We start from the raw sequence: 14,289 nt of genomic DNA on the forward strand, positions 1-14,289 counted from the left end.
AACAAATATATATTAGTAAAACAATGTACATATTTCCTTTACATAGGCATTGAAGCTTGTTTCCAAACTTTGTATCATTTTTAATCTGAGTAAAATAGGAATGAATACATTTCCTAACTAGTTCTTATATGCTTCACCTTCATATGTTTCAATAATTAATTATTCGGGATTTTTTTGGTCTAAATTGTTAATTGGTTATGTTACTTCTCTCTTGTCTTTCTTAGTGTTAGTAGAGTTATACATTCTTCTTTTCACCAGTGTTAATATTTTGCTTCTCCGTGTTAGGATGTTCCAAATCACGGATTTCGTGTAGGAATGAAATTAGAAGCAGTAGATCTCATGGAGCCACGATTAATATGTGTAGCCACAGTAACTCGAATTATTCATCGTCTCTTGAGGATACATTTTGATGGATGGGAAGAAGAATATGATCAGTGGGTAGACTGTGAATCCCCTGACCTCTATCCTGTAGGGTGGTGTCAATTAACTGGATATCAACTACAGCCTCCAGCATCACAGTGTAAGTTGGTATACAGAAAAGGTGTCCTTTTGTAAAAATCAGCAATTCTCCGAGGACTATCTCACATAAATCATCTTGTGAGCTCACAGGACAAGAATATACCTATGTCTGATTGGTTGCCAGGTAAGATCTTAAGACTCAACAACAATATCACAGAATCAGACCATGTGTACCATGGCAGTGTGAACTCAATAGTCAGTTGCTTAACGACTATAGAAACACAACATTAAGAGCACTCACCAAATTAAGCTAGACTTCCTTTAATGAGTTTAAAGTTATAGGCTAAAATTTATTGATATATAATAAGTGCTTATTGAATAAATAATGGAATCTGTCTGGTATTGAGCTTCATGGTTTTGCAGGAACAAGTACCCTTATTTTCAAAGCATCGTGTACTTTTATAAACGTCATGGTTTTGGTGAAGATAGTTCATCTAAGTTGTACCTAGAGTTGTAAGCAATTATTTGATATCAATTTTCTCTTTTATTTTTCAGCATCAAGAGAAAGCCAATCAGGTTCATCAAAACAGAAGAAAAAGGCTAAGTCCCAGCAATACAAAGGACATAAGAAAAGTGGGTCACCACATGGTGTTTATATACATTTCCTAACTTGTCAGCCAACTGGGATCTTGGTATTGTTGCACAGAAATGGTATCCCTTGTGAGAGCTGGTAACTGTGCATTCTGTATTATGCTTAAAGGTGCAGTATGCCATAAAAGGCAAACCTTTTCAATAATGAGAAGCACTTATCTTTGATTGACATGAAAAATTATTACCATAATATTTGATATATGGTAAAGAATAGAGTCTGTGAATGATTCGTTTTTTGTTTTTTTGTTTTTTGTTTTTTTTGCGGTACGCGGGCCTCTCACTGTTGTGGCCTCTCCCTTTGCGGAGCACGGGCTCTGGACGCGCAGGCTCAGCGGCCATGGCTCACGGGCCCAGCCGCTCCACGGCATGTGGGATCTTCCCGGACCTGGGCACGAACCCGTGTCCCCTGCATCGGCAGGCGGACTCTCAGCCACTGTGCCACCAGGGAAGCCCTGTGAATGATTCTTGAAGTAATATGTAAACCTTCTGAAAATTAATCCTTTTTTTAAAAATTTTTTATTAAAATAACTGTAAAAGCAGATGCTTGATGCTTACAATAGACTTGGAAACTAATAAACCCATCCTTCTTATAAACCAAAACTCTCTTTCTAGAATGATACTTGTAAGAAATTGAAGTTAAAAAAAAGAAAAGAAAGTCAAGTTGATAGGTAGCACAATCAGGCTTAAGAAACTCTTTTTCAATATGCTGTCTATATTTTACCTTACAATGAATGATTACTGACATTGATGCCAAAGTAATATAAAATATATTGATAGCTCTGATTCTTTTAAAATCTCCCTCCCCCACCCCATAGTGAACTACAGATTTTTCTCTTCATGAAACCTGTCATGGAATATTTCATTCTGAGATAAGATTATTTTTACTTAAAGATTTTTTTTTAAGTAAAAAGTATATTAGAGGATTGAAAGTAAAACAGATTTTTCCAACTGATTTGCCATGTGTTCGACTAAGTGCTAATCTGTCTCATTAACAACAAAGAGATTGAAACAGTGTGAAGAGTCAAATATACCTTCACACGTTTGATTATTGATGTTAATTGTTTTTTCAGTGGGGACTTCTAGCAGCCACTGCAGTGGTGCTTTAGTTTCCTCCCCACATGAAACGCAAGTCAGCCTCACAATCGTGATAATCATCAGGCCTGTCTCTCACCCTCTCTTTTATATTATGGACATAAGCCTCCCACAGACCAAAAATTACTTTGCTGACTGGCTGTTTGATATTCACCTAAAAGAACTCTAGAGAACATTGCCAGACCAGATAGATGAAAGTGACTTCCCACTTATCTGGAACTGATTAGCAAGAAGTCACGTAGTAACTTCATGTCAGTGGACTAACCATAGCAGACGTGATCACTAAGCTTTCTCTAAGACAGGCTGCTTTGGCTTGTCTTTTCACTTTTTATTTATTATTATGAGATTTCGGAATTTTCTTTGCAATGTGTCGAATTTAAGAATGCTTTTTATTACTCAGTGACGTTATGACATATATTTTTTAGGACGAATTTCTGAGCATTGTATACACAGTTCACATACCTCCTCAGTGTGACACTCACATGATTTGTTTATGGTTTATGGGGCTTAATTATTTTGAATTAATGGGCTGGGGACATGGGAAGAAATGTGAAATTAATGAAGTGATGATATCACTATCCCAGTTTTTAGTGACATTTAACATTATCAGATTTCTGGATTAGCTGAAGAAATGAATTTAGCTAAAAGTATAATTTGTTCTTTAACATTTTAATAGCTCCTAATATTATGACATCATCTCTAATGCCTTTATTTTTTTTAATTTATTTATTTTATTTATTTTTGGCCACGTCGGGTCTTCAGTGCTGTGCGCGGGCTTTCTCTAGTTGTGGCGAGCAGGGGACTACTCTTCATTGCAGTGCGCGGGCTTTTCATTGCGGTGGCTTCTCTTGTTGTGGATCACAGGCTCTAGGCGTGCAGCCTTCAGCAGTTGTGGCACGCAGGCTCAGTAGTTGTGGCTCGCGGGCTCTAGAGCGTAGGCTCAGTAGTTGTGGCGCACGGGCTTACTTGCTACACGGCATGTGGGATCTTCCCGGACCAGGGATCGAACCCATGGCCCCTGCATTGGCAGGTGGATTCTTAACCACTGCGCCACGAGGCAGGTCCCTCTAATGCCTTTAAATTGTCCTTTGGACATAGAAAAGAAAAGAACTAGGGACTCACAGCCCCTTATTAGAAATCCTAGAGACCAAATGTGTTTTGGAATTTAGAATTTTTTGGATTTTAGAAAAGAAGTACAGTGTGTGTAGCATATATTATGTAACACCCCTTGCAGACTCTGCAGCATATTTTTTTTTTTTTTTTGCAGTATGCGGGCCTCTCACTGCTGTGGCCTCTCCCATTGCAGAGCACAGGCTCCGGACGCACAGGCTCAGCAGCCATGCCATGGCTCACGAGCCCAGCCACTCCGCAGCATGGGGGATCCTCCCAGACCGGGGCACGAACTCATGTCCCCTGCATCAGCAGGCGGACTCTCAACCACTGCGCCACCAGGGAAGCCCCATCTGCAGCATTTTTTGAAGCAAAATATATATAAATAGTTACATGTAATGGGCCAAATAAAGATTATAAATAGTATCACCAAGTGAGGTCTGATTTTGTTGCCGAAGTTTTGCCAAAAAAACCCTTTGAATTTTGGAATTGAGGATAAGGAATTGTAGTGCTTTGTGAATGAAGAAGCAGCCTTCATTGTAAGGACACTGTTCCTTTTATTTTTTCACATTACTCAGCAAATAATTTATTAGAAATTTTTTCCGCAAAACTTTACCCACCAGAATAAGAAAGAAGTTGGGGTCCAGGAACCTAAGTCATCCATTGCATGCAGATTTATATCAGTCAGATAGGCCACAAAACCTTTTATTTGTTTTTAAGTTTGTCTACAGATTATTATATTCTGGCTCTGTTGTTTCATCTTAGGCTCTTTGGTCTTTTTGTACCTAAAATCATCCATCAGTGTGTTCTTTGTTAGGGCTTATTTTTTATGGAACTAGACAGTTGATTGGCTCTCTCTAGTTGTGGCGAGCAGGGGACTGCTCTTCATTGCAGTGCGCGGGTTCTAGCCTATTTTTTAATTAGCTGTGTTCATGCTGCAGAGGGATAACTATTAATTAGTGCTTCTGAAAAATAAGGGTGATGTTCTGTCGAGGGAATCATGTAGACTGTTGTGTGCGCATGATCTGTCCAATCTGAAAAGCCTTTTTTTCCTCAAGACCTAGTAATTCTAGACCAGGAAAACCAGCGCTAATTTCTGTACCATCTTCAGGGGCTATTGTAAGTAGTAGAGAGTTGGAGATTCTCCTTGCATTTTTACCTCCAAGTGTGTAGTACATTAGACTTTTTCGTCTAAATGAATGCTGCAAGTGGTTTTGGTTTGGCAGTTGAGAGTGTACTCACAGGAGCTTGGTTTCCAGATCATTTTACATAAGAATACTGTCTAACTTAGATTTGTCTTTTAGTTCTGATTTTGCAAAGGATAATTTCTGATTGCTCTTGCCTGAGTCATTTGTAAACTCTGGAAGAAAACAGATATAATTTATAGTCACAAAGATATGTAAGTATCCTTCAGCTTTCGATCAAATTAATGCAGTATGCTTGGTTGTTCAGTATTTGCAAAGCTTATTTTCTTTTTGTTGGTAAGAGCATTGTGTAAGTCTTTGAAAGCTTATGTGTGCTTATGAAACCGTAACCAAAGGGTGTTTCAAAAGAAATCAGGTTGCTGAAGAACTTGCAGGCAACAAACATTTAAATTTTAGAACTGCTTTTCAGAATAAGAACTATAATTGTTTTCTAAAAGAGTGAATTATAAACCAAAAGTTAGGGGAGCACATTTCATATCAGTAAAATCCTGCCACTCATATAATTCATTAATTAAACTGTTTGATTTCTCCCTGAAGGACAGTGTTTGTTTGGGCTTATATGGGCAGTGAAACGCCTACAAGTAGGGTTTGAAAACCCTCTCTGCCATTGGATTGTCAGTCCCCCTCAAACTAAAATTTTTTTGAAGGTCATTAGCCAGCTGTTCTCCACACTCGATGCTCTCTGTAGTTCATTTTGCTTTGTTTTGTTTTAAATTGATTAGAGAGTCAAGAACCGGGATTACCAGACTCTGAGAGACTAGAAATAATCTCCCCCATCATCCACTCCCCAACACACACACACACACACACCCCTTGTTTTCGGAAATACAAACCTTGCATAGTTGGTTCTCTTTTCAGAGTATCCTGTGCAGCACAACCTTTCCTAGTTATGATGCAGTTTTCTTACCACACATGTAAGTAAAAGCTTACTTTAGTTTAACTTGATATTTAGAGAGGAAGATGCCAATTGGGAAGAAGCCTGTCAGTTTGTCGAGCCTGCCCATGACAGGTGGGGTACGGAGGAGCTTCTCTGGTGGCGAAGAGTTGACTCCCCCTCTATATCGAGCCCTTCCAGCACAGACAGCCCTGGAGGCCTTCCCACCTCCCCGCACTAGCCGAGAGTTCAGTCCCAGCCTCAAAACAGGTAATTGGTCACATCAGCACCGCAGGTACTGCAGAGGGTCAAAGTCTGGGTTAGGGTGGTGGGAGACAGAAGCATGGTCTGGCATGACAGATGCTGACATTAAATTTTTCTTTTTCTTTCAACTAGAAAATTCATTTTCATTAGTCTTTGGTAGTCACTTCACTAAAATGAATAATCAGGGAAGGATTTTTATTTTGTTACAAGCCACTTTTGAGCTTCAAATTCAGGTAAAGCTGTGATTTCAGTTTATGGAATTGTGAGACGACTTGTACTGTTTCATGGTTTCGTTAAAATGGTTGAACGTTTTGCATTGCAGAATTCTACGTGACTTGACCTGAGGGAGAAATATGCCATAAGGGAGCAATCTGATTAATCAGATCCAAAAATGAGGCTTTGTTCATAGCATTCCATAGCGTCTCATTCAGTAGACAGGATGTGTTTTGTATTCCTGTGTGATTTGAGTTCTGGTAGTAACATTTACCACAGTCTTAGTTGAATAACATGGATTTGGAAATATAATGCCTCTATAATTTTGGTATTGAATTTGAGTGAAATTTATTTCTATAATTTCATGTTTATATATGTACAGTGATTAAGTAAGTAAATGACATTTAATTTGAGTTGAATTGGTTAGGCTAAGCTGGTAGAGTATAAGGAAGACTGCCCTTTGTAACTGCTAAGAACAAACATGTTACCGTAGAATGTCAGAGGCTTCACTTGCATATGATGAATCTTAGACGTGAGTACAGATCAAATAGCCCCAAATCCAAAGTTGTATCTGCCTTGGCATATATTCTGCCATATCTTAACTATTGCCTTTAAACAATTTTTTGTCTAATTTGCAGTCTTTAAAATGCCTTTTATATGTTGAAAAGCATGATGGGACTTAGTACCTAGCTCTGTTTTCTTCTCAGTCCTCTGTTTGCTAATATTTTTGCACCTGAAGTTGTCATCAGCCTTTTTTTTTCCATTTTAAAATGTGTTCTTTAGCTTTTGCCTTCTTAAACAGTGTATTAGGTGATCTTGATCCTTCCTAGTCTGTTTCTCTGAAGATCACTCATATCTTTATATCTAGAGAAAATTACTATACCTCTGTTGTATAAGAAATGGATTAGGACTGCAAATGCAAGTTTATCTGCTCTTTTATGGAAATACCTTCAAATGACTAAAGAGCCTTTCAGCTTCTTTTCTTGTCTTTGTAACTTTTTTCTTTTTGTACTTGTTATTATGAAAGTTTTCTGTAACCTAAGTGATTAACTATAGATATTGTGAGCTCTGAATATGTTTGAATTTTTATTGCATTTGAGGTGTATTTTCTTTAAGCGTTAGACTGATTTTGAAGGCGTGTGTCACGTTTTGTGAGAGAACTAGACTTTTAGGATTGGCAAAACCCAGGAACTTGGAGTAGGCATACAGGATGGAACCCACAAGGCCTCCTAAGTGACTTCCCTTTCCACTAGTGTCTATTGTGTGTATCTTCTGAGCTAGGGGCACATCTTGTGGGATTTAATGTGATTTTACTGTGGTGAAACTATGTAGGGACTACATTGCTGTCTTAACTCTGAAAGCTACGGTTTGTTTAGCTATGGAGAGAATTTATTATTTATGGACTTCTAACTAGGAAAATGTGATTTCTGTTAGACTGTCTTTTGAAATGTTAGTGAGTAAAGTCAGCAAAGTAACTTCTTTTTAAAAACAGAGCCAAGAAAATGCATTTGTGTAGAAAGTGACATCAGCCACAGGATCTATTTTATTTCATCCATCATTCATTGAGAATAAGGCCTGTAAAGGAGAAATGATAAGTGTGACGATACCAGACAGGCTTTATTTTAGGTTCCTTGAAAACACTGAAACTTTGCATTAGAACATTACACATCTGTGTGACTGTTTCACCTTTATCTTGAGTTATTTTTTTTAAGAACATTGTTTCCATATTTTAACATGAGTAGAAGCATAATCCAGAACTTTGTTGTTAATAATAAGTGCAAATAGTTTCAGGATGTGCTTTAGAATTTCAATTTACTTTTCTTACATTTAAAAAAAAACAAAAAGCATCTGTTTGAATGGAACATGTTTGGTCTTGAAGCACAGTAATTCTTTTCTCATTCATTTAGCCATCTGATCATCATATAACAAGATATTGTTTTAATCAACCTTTTATTGTGGGTACTGCACCTTTAATGAAATTTGGGGTTTTTTTCCTTTTCCATGTGTTTATTTTCATGGTATTGTTCAAATGTCCTTAACAACGCATGTTGGTTTGACTTGAAGGATAACTGTTATATGTTTGATATCCTCCATAAAAGCATTTTTATCATATTAACTAATTTTTTTAAAGGATTTTTTAAAGAAAGTAAGCAGAGTCATGTTTGCTTTACCTTTCAGCAATCTGATTGGTATGTGTTTTGCTATTATTGTAGGCATAGTGTATTCACTTTTCAGTCTTTGGGCTATTAAATTTTTTAACACCATTACCAAAACAAGTACCAAAGTAAAATAAAATGAATTAGCGTTATTTCAAAAGATTATCCTTTTTTTAAATTTTTATTTATTTTTGACTGTGTTGGGTCTTCGTTGCTGCACGTGGGCTTCTCATTGCGGTGGCTTCTCTTGTAGCAGAGCACAGGCTCTAGTCACGCGGTCTCAGTAGTTGTGGCTCGCAGGCTCTAGAGCACAGGCTCAGTAGTTGTGGCGTACAGGCTTAGTTGCTCCGCGGCATGTGGGATCTTCCCGGACCCAGGCTCGAACCCATGTCCCAGGCATTGGCAGGCGGATTCTTAACCACTGTGCCACCAGGGAAGCCCCAAAAGATTATTCTTTAAATTATTAAATAAGATGTCAAAGACCATTATTTTTGAAACTAATCTTTTGTAACTAAAATCAAGACACGAAGTATTTTTCTATCACTATTTGACTTTAAAAATAGCCATTTTAATATTGTTCCACGTGGTGTTATTGTTTCATGAAACTTAGTTGGCTTACTACTCATCTAAATACTCTGAGTCCTAATTCTTCTCATAAATTGACCTTTTTCCCCCTGTATAAGCAGTTCCCAATTTACATTCCATATATATCTTCATCCTCTCACTCCAGTTATTATGAAAAGAGCCATAAAAAAAGAAAAATTTCATCTTTCCTTTGGAGACAGTCCCTGCAGGAAGCAGACAGGTGGTTACTCAGTGGCTGAGAAGCCAGTCTGAGAGTCACAAGTTGTGCAGAGGGAGGCCTTAGGCTACATTGGTTCCCGCTGTTAATAGCCCTTCAAGAATGCTAGTCTTATGTTACCAAGTCTCCCTACTTTTCATGGTTTTATATGAAATCTCCTGTTTCAGAATATTCAGTCAATTTGAAAGAACCACAGGGCAGAGGTGAGGGAGGGAAAAGCCCAGTTTGTGAACTCTGACTTAACAGATCTCTGTGCTGAAGAAATTGAAGAAGAAAGTTAGCATTACTCACCATGGGATTAGATTCCAGTGAGAATATAAGCATAAAAGATCACCTGTTCTTTAAATTATTTGAAACTTTACGAACTCAATTTTGGTTAAACAGTAACTTTTTAAGAAACTCAAATACATCTCTGAGAGGTTGGCAGTTACTAAGACTAGTGTTTGTTTAACACCTCGCTGAGATCATTTTCATTTAAAAAGTAGGAAAGTAATTTTTTTTAAGAGAGGTGTTCTATAGGAAGTAGAGGGTGGGCTTCGGGGAAAGGATTTAGGGCAGCCTGAAATTACTGACTAACTGCGTTGAGGTAACTTAAGAGATGTTTATAAAAAGAGATAGGAAAATCTCAGAATTAAACAACCTAAACTTTTGCCTAAGACCAGTGCTGGGACCAGCAAAGAAAACATTCCTCTTTTTCTTCTTGCTTGTCCATGCAGTAAGAAGAGCCCTCCTGTCACTAAAAATTATGACTAGCATGACTTCAGTGACTATCAAGAAACCTAAACCCCACTGAAAATACTGGAAACTGAAAAACAGTTGTCCATAAAAATAAAGACCTATTGGAACATGACCTGTTCATAAATTGAAGATTGCCTATACTGTTGTTTGTTTTCATTAAAAAAGAAGTCTTCGGGGCTTCCCTGGTGGCGTAGTGGTTGAGAGTCCGCCTGCCAATGCAGGGGACACAGGTTCGTGCCCTGGTCCGGGAAGATCCCACATGCCGCGGAGCAGCTGGGCCTGTGAGCCATGGCCACTGAGCCTGCGCGTCTGGAGCCTGTGCTCCGCAACGGGAGAGGCCACAACAGTGAGAGGCCTACGTACCGCAAAAAAAAAAAAGAAGCCTTCAGATAAGAACTCAAACAGGTAGTACTACTGTTAAGTGATCCCATTGGTAATGTTAGCTGTTTTTGTTTTTGTCTTCTTTTTTGGCCGCACTGCACAGCTTGCAGGGTCTTAGTTCCCCCATCTGGGATTGAACCCGTGCCCTTGGCATTGAAAGTGCAGAGTCCTAACCACTGGACCACCAGGGAATTCCCAAAGTTAGCTGTTTTTTATACCAAGGATTTTCATGTTGCTGGTGTCAATCAATTTTTATTTTACCTAAAATGATTACTTAAGTTTTTCTTGATTTTAGTTTTAATACAGGTGTTTAATATTATCAGATTTATATCTTTTTTATGAAGAGAGTCTTTAGGTACTCCTTGGAGATAATAACATGTTAAAGTCATTTGTTGTGTTACTTATTATTCAGAACTATCCAAGAAATATGCTGTTTATGTAGACATTGACATAAAAGTGAATACTTAATCATGAGAAAACCTCTAATCATTCTAGTCAAATTAGTGATCACTGTTACCTTCAACGTTTCATTGACAGTGTCCATTTGTGCAGTGTCCATTTTGCAGTATTGTTCCTTTTTGGAACTCTTCTTAACTACGAATATACTTTGAAACTTAAAATTAATTAAATGCTCTTCCTTCGGGGGGGTTAGTTTTAAGAGTTACTGAAGACATGAAGAAGTCTTATTAACTGTGAAGCTGGTGGAACATGAAGCAATCTGAATATTCTAGAAAGACTTAATAACATCTTGTACATTTATTTCTTACAGTGACTACATTGCAGCTGAAGGAGGAGTTGATAGATGGAGAGGATTATAATTTCCTCCAAGGAGCATCTGATCAGGAAAGCAATGGCTCTGCCAACTTCTACATCAAACAAGAGCCCTGAGGTTGCTCAGAAACTGAGGGTGGGAGGGAAAGAATTTTACACAGGACTGATTTATAATCAATCCAGCTGTACAGCGGGGCTATTCTACTGGAACATTTTGCTAAACATAGAAAATTTCAGTTCCAGATTTTTCAAGTGGGTAGGGAAACTATTTTAGCTGTGGGGGGAAATTTTTCAATTTATAAAGATGGACAATTTTTGTGTTGTATTTGAAGCTTTTGAAAGAATTTTGTAATATTTTCCAAGTTTGGATTTATGTGCATTGTTAACAAGAACTGAAATTCTAACTTTTTTGGTAAGATTAAAGTTTAGGTAGCAGGATTGAAGGAAATGATTTAAGAAGGATATAGTTGTAAATGCAAATGAACTGTCTTTACAAATGAACCTTTTTGGTACCTGTTGGGAGATTTTGGGATTTTGGAAGTTAGGCCAGTCACATCTCCAGCTTCCTCTGCTGCAGAATATGCAACTGAACGTCCCCCCCGATCCCCGCCCCATGGAGAGCTCATCACCACATAGATCACGGAAGGGTAATTAATTCTGCTTGTTGGCATTTTATTGCAGCCCATTTTAAATATTTGTACAGAAATGTTTTTCATTCTGTGAAAATTTCTTTAGAGTTCTGTATGAAACTGGAAGAACTCTGGATACTTTTATATGTTCTCTTTTAATTAAAAAATGAGTAAAATTATCCTAACACTAAAGTGTTAAACTGGAATGGTTGACAAGATATACGAGATCTCAGTCTACATGTTGAGGGGTTGGGGAAAATGCAATATTGTCCTAAGTTTATTTTATTTTCCTTACTAAAAAATACCCCACAAAAGGGATTCTCATCAGTTCTCTGCCATTTCTCTCCATCTGTGAGATAATACTTGGTATAACCACACCCCAAAACACATGTTCTGTATTACCAGGAGAATCAAATTAACAGTTTAAAGCCAAGATAAGTTTAGATTTCAAAATCATTCCAGCTCTGCTTTTAACTATCCTGGATTTGTTAGAAAACTAATTTGAAAGAGAATTTAATTTTCTTAAAATTTAAAGACAATTCATACTAATTTTATATATATATATATATATATGTATATGTATAAAATTAGTATGAATTGTCTTTAACTCTATTCAGAATTAATTTTAACAATAATAATGGATTTGGACCATTTTGAACATTCCCTATTTTAAAATTCACATGGCTTCCTTTGAAAAAAGGATATAAAGGTAAATTGGTGAAAGGTTTGCTCTCTGCATTTTTTGACTTTCTGAGTTGTGACTGAATGAGAGAGCTTTAGCATTTACCAGTGAGGTTCATAAACTAAACTCTCAGGAATTACTTGCATCTGTTCTAGAAGTGCTTCTGGGTCTTAGCCTGGCCTCTTCAGAGTGGTAATATTGACCATCTCCTCTGGAATATAGGTAGGGCTAATTAGAAATTAATCAAAATGATTAACCTCTACAGTCCTTCAGCCTATGGAATGCTTTAAAAAATGTTAATGGAAAGCCCCAGGAGACCATTTTAGGTAAGATTTTTTTTGTTTGAATTTTAAAATGCATAAAACATTAAAAACCAGCAATTTATTTTCTAAAATATTGCTCTACTTTTGGGAATAATAGCATTGGTAATATGCACAGGTTTACCTCATTCTATGCAAGAGGGGTTAATATCATAAGGTTTTATAGTTGCTACTGGAAGTAAAATTTGTTACTTTATAGTGTAAGAATGTATGGAATCGCATGTCAACATTTCTTAATACTGACTCTTTAGGGGCATAAATGCAGACCATATCAATGCCAAGTTGATTCTCATGTGTCAGATATATGTGAATTCAGCTGTTAAATTACTGGATATTTATCTTAAACAACATTACTGAGAGGGACCTACTGTAAATGTGACATCCTCACACTTCCCAAATCTTTAACTTTTAAGAATCTTCCTATAAACTTAAAGCCTGGAAGACTTCCAAAAAGCAAGGGTTACAACAATCTTTATTCTCAGGCTTAGTGAATTAAACCCAGGACTCCGATTCCATGATATGGGCACCAGAAGCCAGTTGTATCGTGTGCTCTAACAGTACCCTGGGCTTAGGGGCTCTATAGGGACCTGAATAAACCAGGAGGGATTTGATTTGGAGCCTGGTAATTAGTTCTGTGAAATGCTCATTTGTAGCCAGGTTTTATAAGCTTCCAGTTCTACAGCAAAGCCAGGCTCTGAGTGTTTTCAGATTTCCCACCTATTTATGAAGTGTTTCGTGTCTTAATCCCATGACCAACGTTAAATGTTGGTAAGGACTTCCTACCGAGTAAACACAATCTGAAGCCCTCTTCATTGTTCAGACTCTAACTCCCTGCTGCCGATGAACAGAAAATGAGTTGATGCAGAGGAGATTTATGTCTTAGCCACAACTCCAAGTGTACAACTCAGTAGCCCCATTCTATTCTACGGTTCAAATGTACTGCTGACCTTGGGTTTGTTTTGTTTTTTTCCTGTTAGGATTATTTGGGGATTTTTGGTAGTTTAAACTCTTTAACCTTTTCCTTGCTGTGTATGAGGAAAGCTAAAGCTGTTATCAACTTCTTATTCTACGGATACTAACACGGGTTTTCAGTGTTTGTTTGTTTTTATTATTATTAATTTTGTGTGATGTGAATACCCTCTCCCGTCAATATTTGTATTATGGTGCTATATATTTGGTAATGATCCTTTACTATTGGGAAGGGATTTTAAAAATACTGTGATTAAACTGGGTTTCTTCCTTTGATTTTCATATTTTAAATAAAGCCACAGTCGTTTATACAAAAGAAAAGTATCTGTCCCTGGGCAAATCTTTTGAGGACAGAGGTCAAAGTAAACTGCATAAGGTTTTTACATCATTTCTGTATGTATTTGATAAATAGATCAATATCTGTACAAATTTAATCTTTTATTTTCTTGGTAACTTGTGATCATTGAGAAAGTGTTTGAAACTTTCTCGTAAAGTGTATATAATGGCGTGAAAAATTCCTTTGGAGAAATTTATGTTCCTTTCATTTTTACCAAATTGCAAATTTTCAGCATGGATGTGAAAAGCATTAAAATTATAACTTTGTGTACAAGATGAAAATAATTCACTAAATTTGCCCTTTTTTACACAAAATAAAACGTTAAAGTTAAGTTGTATATGAGCAATTCTTTAATATGCTTTGATATTTGAGGGATTTCCTTTTTTATTCGAAATATTGAGTGCCGCCTTTTATTTATTTATTTGTTTATTTTTTTGGCCGCGCCACACAGCATTTAGGATCCTAGTTCCCCAACCAGGGATTGAACCTGCACCCCCTGCAGTGGAAGCACGGAGTCTTAACCATTGGACGGCCAGGGAAGCCCCTTGAGTGCCTTCTATAAGCAGTCGAAGGCACCTGGGAAAGTCAGATCAGTTCCTCCCTCACAGAACCTGTACTCTCATAAGGTAAGCCAGC

At 37.2% G+C, this 14,289-nt stretch overlaps 1 protein-coding gene across 14 annotated transcripts in view; it reads left to right on the plus strand.

Moving 5' to 3' along the window:
* MBTD1 (mbt domain containing 1) overlaps positions 1–13,984 on the plus strand; it is a 69,647-nt gene extending 55,663 nt beyond the window's left edge. For 11 of the 14 annotated variants that reach the window (XM_019944370.3, XM_033848215.2, XM_019944369.3 and 8 more), the window contains 4 exons: positions 286–520; positions 1,015–1,092; positions 5,470–5,661; positions 10,715–13,984. In XM_019944370.3, the coding sequence (XP_019799929.1) occupies positions 286–520; positions 1,015–1,092; positions 5,470–5,661; positions 10,715–10,833 (624 nt within the window). In that variant the 3' untranslated portion in view covers positions 10,834–13,984. Of the gene's footprint in view, positions 1–285; positions 521–1,014; positions 1,093–3,469; positions 5,442–5,469; positions 5,662–10,714 lie in introns of those variants that run through there. The other 3 variants (XM_019944373.3, XM_019944374.3, XM_073797935.1) reach the window with 2 other exon arrangements.
* Positions 13,985–14,289: the final 305 nt, after the last annotated feature.

The sequence above is a fragment of the Tursiops truncatus genome, chromosome 20, assembly GCF_011762595.2.
Source record: "Tursiops truncatus isolate mTurTru1 chromosome 20, mTurTru1.mat.Y, whole genome shotgun sequence".
Lineage (NCBI taxonomy): Eukaryota > Metazoa > Chordata > Mammalia > Artiodactyla > Delphinidae > Tursiops > Tursiops truncatus.